The sequence below is a fragment of the Cariama cristata genome, unplaced genomic scaffold (assembly GCF_000690535.1).
Source record: "Cariama cristata isolate BGI_N322 unplaced genomic scaffold, ASM69053v1 scaffold42482, whole genome shotgun sequence".
NCBI classification, from domain to species: domain Eukaryota; kingdom Metazoa; phylum Chordata; class Aves; order Cariamiformes; family Cariamidae; genus Cariama; species Cariama cristata.
Window position 1 is genome coordinate 736 of NW_009602873.1, and position 4459 is coordinate 5194.

At 50.8% G+C, this 4459-nt stretch overlaps 1 protein-coding gene across 1 annotated transcript; it reads right to left on the reverse strand.

Annotated features, from left to right (window-relative positions):
• Positions 1–195: 195 nt before the first annotated feature.
• Positions 196–3423, reverse strand: LOC104157557 (arf-GAP with dual PH domain-containing protein 1-like; the record flags this gene model as incomplete). The annotated part of the gene is made up of 5 exons (XM_009694940.1): positions 3333–3423; positions 2201–2331; positions 1205–1296; positions 1021–1103; positions 196–308 (listed from the first exon to the last, which is right to left on the reverse strand). Coding segments are annotated over exons 1-5 (510 nt in total), but the record flags the coding sequence as incomplete, so codon positions are not given.
• Positions 3424–4459: the final 1036 nt, after the last annotated feature.

Below are 4459 nucleotides of genomic sequence, written 5' to 3' on the forward strand. Positions count from 1 at the left end.
AGGGAGGACATGGGGAAATATCACCCTGACAGTAGGAAGGGGACCTTTCTCCTCAGTGACATGTTTCTGTTATCAGCCCTGGCCTAGGATGAGCAAGGCAACCTCAGAAACATGCGTAGGAAACAGAAATATCTCCATGACCCCACTGCCCTGGGTGGGGTACGCACTGAGGTGGGAGTTGACCACCATACTCACATCCTGCTTGGTGAAATACTTCAGACATCCCTCTCGCTCAGACAAGAGGAACTTGCGGGGTAAGAACTGTCCGTTGTCTCGACCTCGCTTCCAGAGGATGCCTTCCTTCACCCCTAGGATCAGAAAGGCCACTTTTAAGAGCATCCCCCCACAGGCACGGTAGACATCAGAGAGCTGCATGCAGTCCCAGCCACACCTCTGGGATAAAGCACACGATGGACTATTGCTGAGAACAAACACTTGAGGAGAGGTCTCACATCTGACTTACAGCTGAAGATGGTGGTGTTCCTGGGTTTGCAGCCCAGACAAATGGTCACCAAAAGACATTCCCAAATGCTTCCCACCTCCTAGCCCAGCTCCCACTGCTGCTTCTGATAGCGTGAGAGCCATCTCTCCTGTGAACACCAGAGTCCTGGCCCACACAGACCCTGGTGTGGGACCAGAACTCTTCCCATTTGACTCCACAGGCCCTTGGGCTCCAGCACCTTGTGTCACAGCACTGGCAGTGACATTTCAAAGACAACTGCCATGGTTGGAAGGGGTGGCATGCAGCAGGACAGAAATTCCTTACTGCAGAGGTCTGGCTCCACCAGGACAGCAAATGCCTTTCAAAATGCCAGCTGGTAGTATCAGCCTTGGAAGAAACCCATGGCAGTGCCAGCCTACGCTGCCCACACAAAACAATGCCCTGTAAGTACCAGCTGGGTTCTCAGGAGTATTTGTGGGATTTGCAACACTGACACTATGACCTTTCTCCTCATGGTGCTCAAAAGCTTCCAGTGAAGGCAACAGGCAGGACATTTTGATGTTGTGCTCTGCTCTTACCATCCGAATACGCCTGCTGTTTTCCTGGCTCAGTGAACTCTTTGCGTTCGTATTTGGCCCGTATCCACTGTTCTCTCAGCACTCTAGGGAAAAAAAAAGTGAAAGAGGTAACAGGTAGCTCAGAAATGAACTAGAGGAATCCAGAACTGCCCTTCCTCCTTTTCTTCTGTATGGAGCAACTTACTGGCAGTCATTGTAGGTTGGCTGGTAATAGTAAATAGGGATGTGAGCTTCATATGTGGCTTTAGTCACAGCGTTCCCATGCTTGGCCAGAAACTGCAGAGTTAGACAGAGAGTTAGTGCCTTCCCTTTGATGCAGACTCATGTTGGATTTTTTTCCTTTCTGACCCACTACAGGGCTAGATGCACATCGAGCTCTAATGGAGCATTCTCTTTCCCCTTCATTGCAACATCCCAGCAAAGTCTGGCTACAGAAAGGTGGGTCTCAAAGGTCTTGTCTACTCTCAGAAGTAACACTAATTGCACGTGAATCAATAGAATGCCATAAATGTCACTTCTGTGGGGCTGGGTGCACGCACATTCAATGGATTTGCTGCCATGCCCCACATCTCCAGCGAGACTGAGTTCAACAACAGCTCTGCAATGCCGTCTGGGAGGACATTCCAAACCTCTTTGCTCCTCTCCAAAGAGCAGCGAGATACAGATTATTTTCTTTGGATCTCTGGAAAATTTTTTCAGTCCCCTGAAGATTAATGGGTTGAGGGGGGTGTAATGGGGAGAAGTCAAGTTCCCATAAATGCCATTTTTCTCAAGAGATCACATTATATCTGGAAACTCTTCTCGGAGCATGGGATTGCCCAAGATTTTCCCCTCGGACTGCTGAAACCAGGAGGAGACATTGAGGCTGGATGGTGCTGGCAGGCGGGAAACAAGTAATCTGGAGGAGCAAATACCCTGAACCTTGGCAAGATACATTGCAAGAGCTTGGAATTTGCCATAAAGCAACAGAACATGGGGAGACACATAAGGCAAGTGCATCCTCCCTCTGCCAGTGGGTTATGGGGACTTATCCCCGCTTGAGTATCCAGAGCGTGAGTAGCAAAGGGACAGACTAAACCAAACCAAATCTCCAACTCTGTGAGGCCAAATTTTCCCAGGACAATTAGTGTATGGCCTAGACCCAACCCACCTGATATACCAGTGGGGATAAAGATCTCACCTGCACTTGAGCATCATCCCAGTGGTCCATCTTCAGGGATTTGACTTTGCTGATGCTAGGGATGTTGCGGTGAATTCCTGAACAGCTGAGGCATATAAAGACACCCAAAGTAGAGGATGCCCAGTCAGGATCTGAGGGTATAAAAAACAGTCTGACCAGAAGTGTTAAATTTGCCTGAGAGATACGCCTCAACTGAGAACGTAGCCCTGAGAAACAGAGAGCTGGGTGACCACAGTTTCATCCGAGCTGATTAATTAATACCCAAGGCACAGATGCCAGTCAGAAAAATGCATAGCTATCAGTGCTTCATTCCCTCTGCTTCAACCACTTTCTCTGAATCTCTGTTGACCTGAACCTTGAAAAACTCCAAAGTGCTCTGTGAACTCCCTTTGTGTACAGGGTCACCCACAATGAAAATGAAACCACCTCTGGGAGAAGACTCCAGGAGCTGTTTAGTGCAACACCACAAATCCACAACAGTATTTAGCTCAGGAACTGGAAAGTAGCCTTGAATCCAGAATTTTCCTGGGAGAATTTAAGAAGGTAAAACGGTACTAATTAACCCAGTCTTAATTTGGCTTGGGTGATACACTCCACATGCCCCTTTTGGGAGGAGTACGATGGGTGTTTTAGCAATGCTTGTAGGACCTCAAATTGGGTAGTCTTTTGAGAGTGCAAGCCCTTCAGTAAAAGAAATCTCCCAGGTGCCTGTGGCAGGTTGTCAGTTCAGAGCTGAGTCATGGAGAAGACAATGCCCTCCTGAATCATGCCTTGTTTCTGAAGCAGTTAGGATTTCACCAGGAGCTTTCCTGTCGGGTCCTGACTGGGCATGACCTTGATTTGTATGAGATCTGACACGACAACAACCCACAGTGCTGCAGCTACGCAGCCCGTCCTCCTCTGGCACCACCACATCTCCCGTCTTTCTTCCCACCAGCACCATGGCAGCATCTCCTTCCTCCTCCCTTGACAACTCAACTCCAGGGAGAGGAAGCAAATATCCAGAGCAATGCCTCTCCTTCCTCTCCACCCCAAGCTCCTGTGCATTCAATAGGCACCACCAAACAGCTGCTAGAGACCAGTCCCAGCTCCCTGCTTCTGACTCTTCCTCCAGCAACCCTCAGGGACTCACCCGGCTTCCCGCAGTCTGCACACAAAGAGTTTTCTGCTCTTCTCCACACCTCCTTCAGGACCTTCATGCTCCGCTCGTTGCCTCCAGCCATCAGGTCTGAATGCAATCCCTCCAGGCAGGGCAGGGCAGGGCCAGGAGGGCAGCTGCCTGCACCTTCTGCACCTGCAGGCCAACCCACTGGGTTGCCCAAGGGAGAAGGAGCCACCAGAGAGACAGAAGCTCTGGCAGACGAGGGGGAAAAGAGGAAGGCAGGAGAAGCCGTAAGGTTAATGGAAGGAGTGCGGAGGCCTGACAGTGCACCTGAGCCGGCTGAGCACAAGCAGGGGCAAAGAGGCTGGAGACTGAAGTGCACCCAGACTGAGGGAGGAGGAGGAGGAGACCTGCCCCATGGGCGTGGAGGGAAGTGCAGCAATTAACCACAGAACTGGTTTTTCCGCATTTCTGCTGGTGAAAGGACAGGCCAGGAAAGGAGCGCAAGCAGCGAGCAAGCTGATAAAGGCGAGGCGGCCCTGGATGAGCGGCCACCAGGCTGTGTCAGGACTCGTCATGCTCTGTGGGCTAGGGGGGGTGTTGGCTTTGCCTGCCACCACAGCGCTTCAGCAGCTTCCACCAAAGCCAACTGGCCACCACACAAGCGTGACACCCATTTTTTAAGGCAAGAACTGGTGGGCAAGAAAGGTTCAAGAGTTCAACCAAAGTCACTCAAGCCGGCAGCCAAGAACATGGCAGTCCTGATGCTCCTACCAACTCATACCAGTCCCTCTCCACCAGTATAGAAACCACAGTGGCTCAGACAGGTCCTGCATCTTGGAGACTCAGCATCACAGCTGAGACCCATCCCTGCAATGGCCCTCTCCAGCTAAGAGGAGCAATACAGGTGTCACTAACACCAAGAAATGAGGACAGCTTGAAATACACTCTCACACCTTTATTGAAGAAATGCAGATGTTAAATACTCGCAGGAGTAACCTTTATTAAAAAGTTGCAGATGTAAAATACTCAAGAGTGGCAGGGCGAGTCTCAGGGTGAGCGGCCGGGTGCTACGCTGGCTGCACAAGGCTGTAAGAGCCATTTGCTGGGAGGGAGCTGAAGAGGAGCAGGAGCTGGAGGCAGCACTCAAGCCTGAA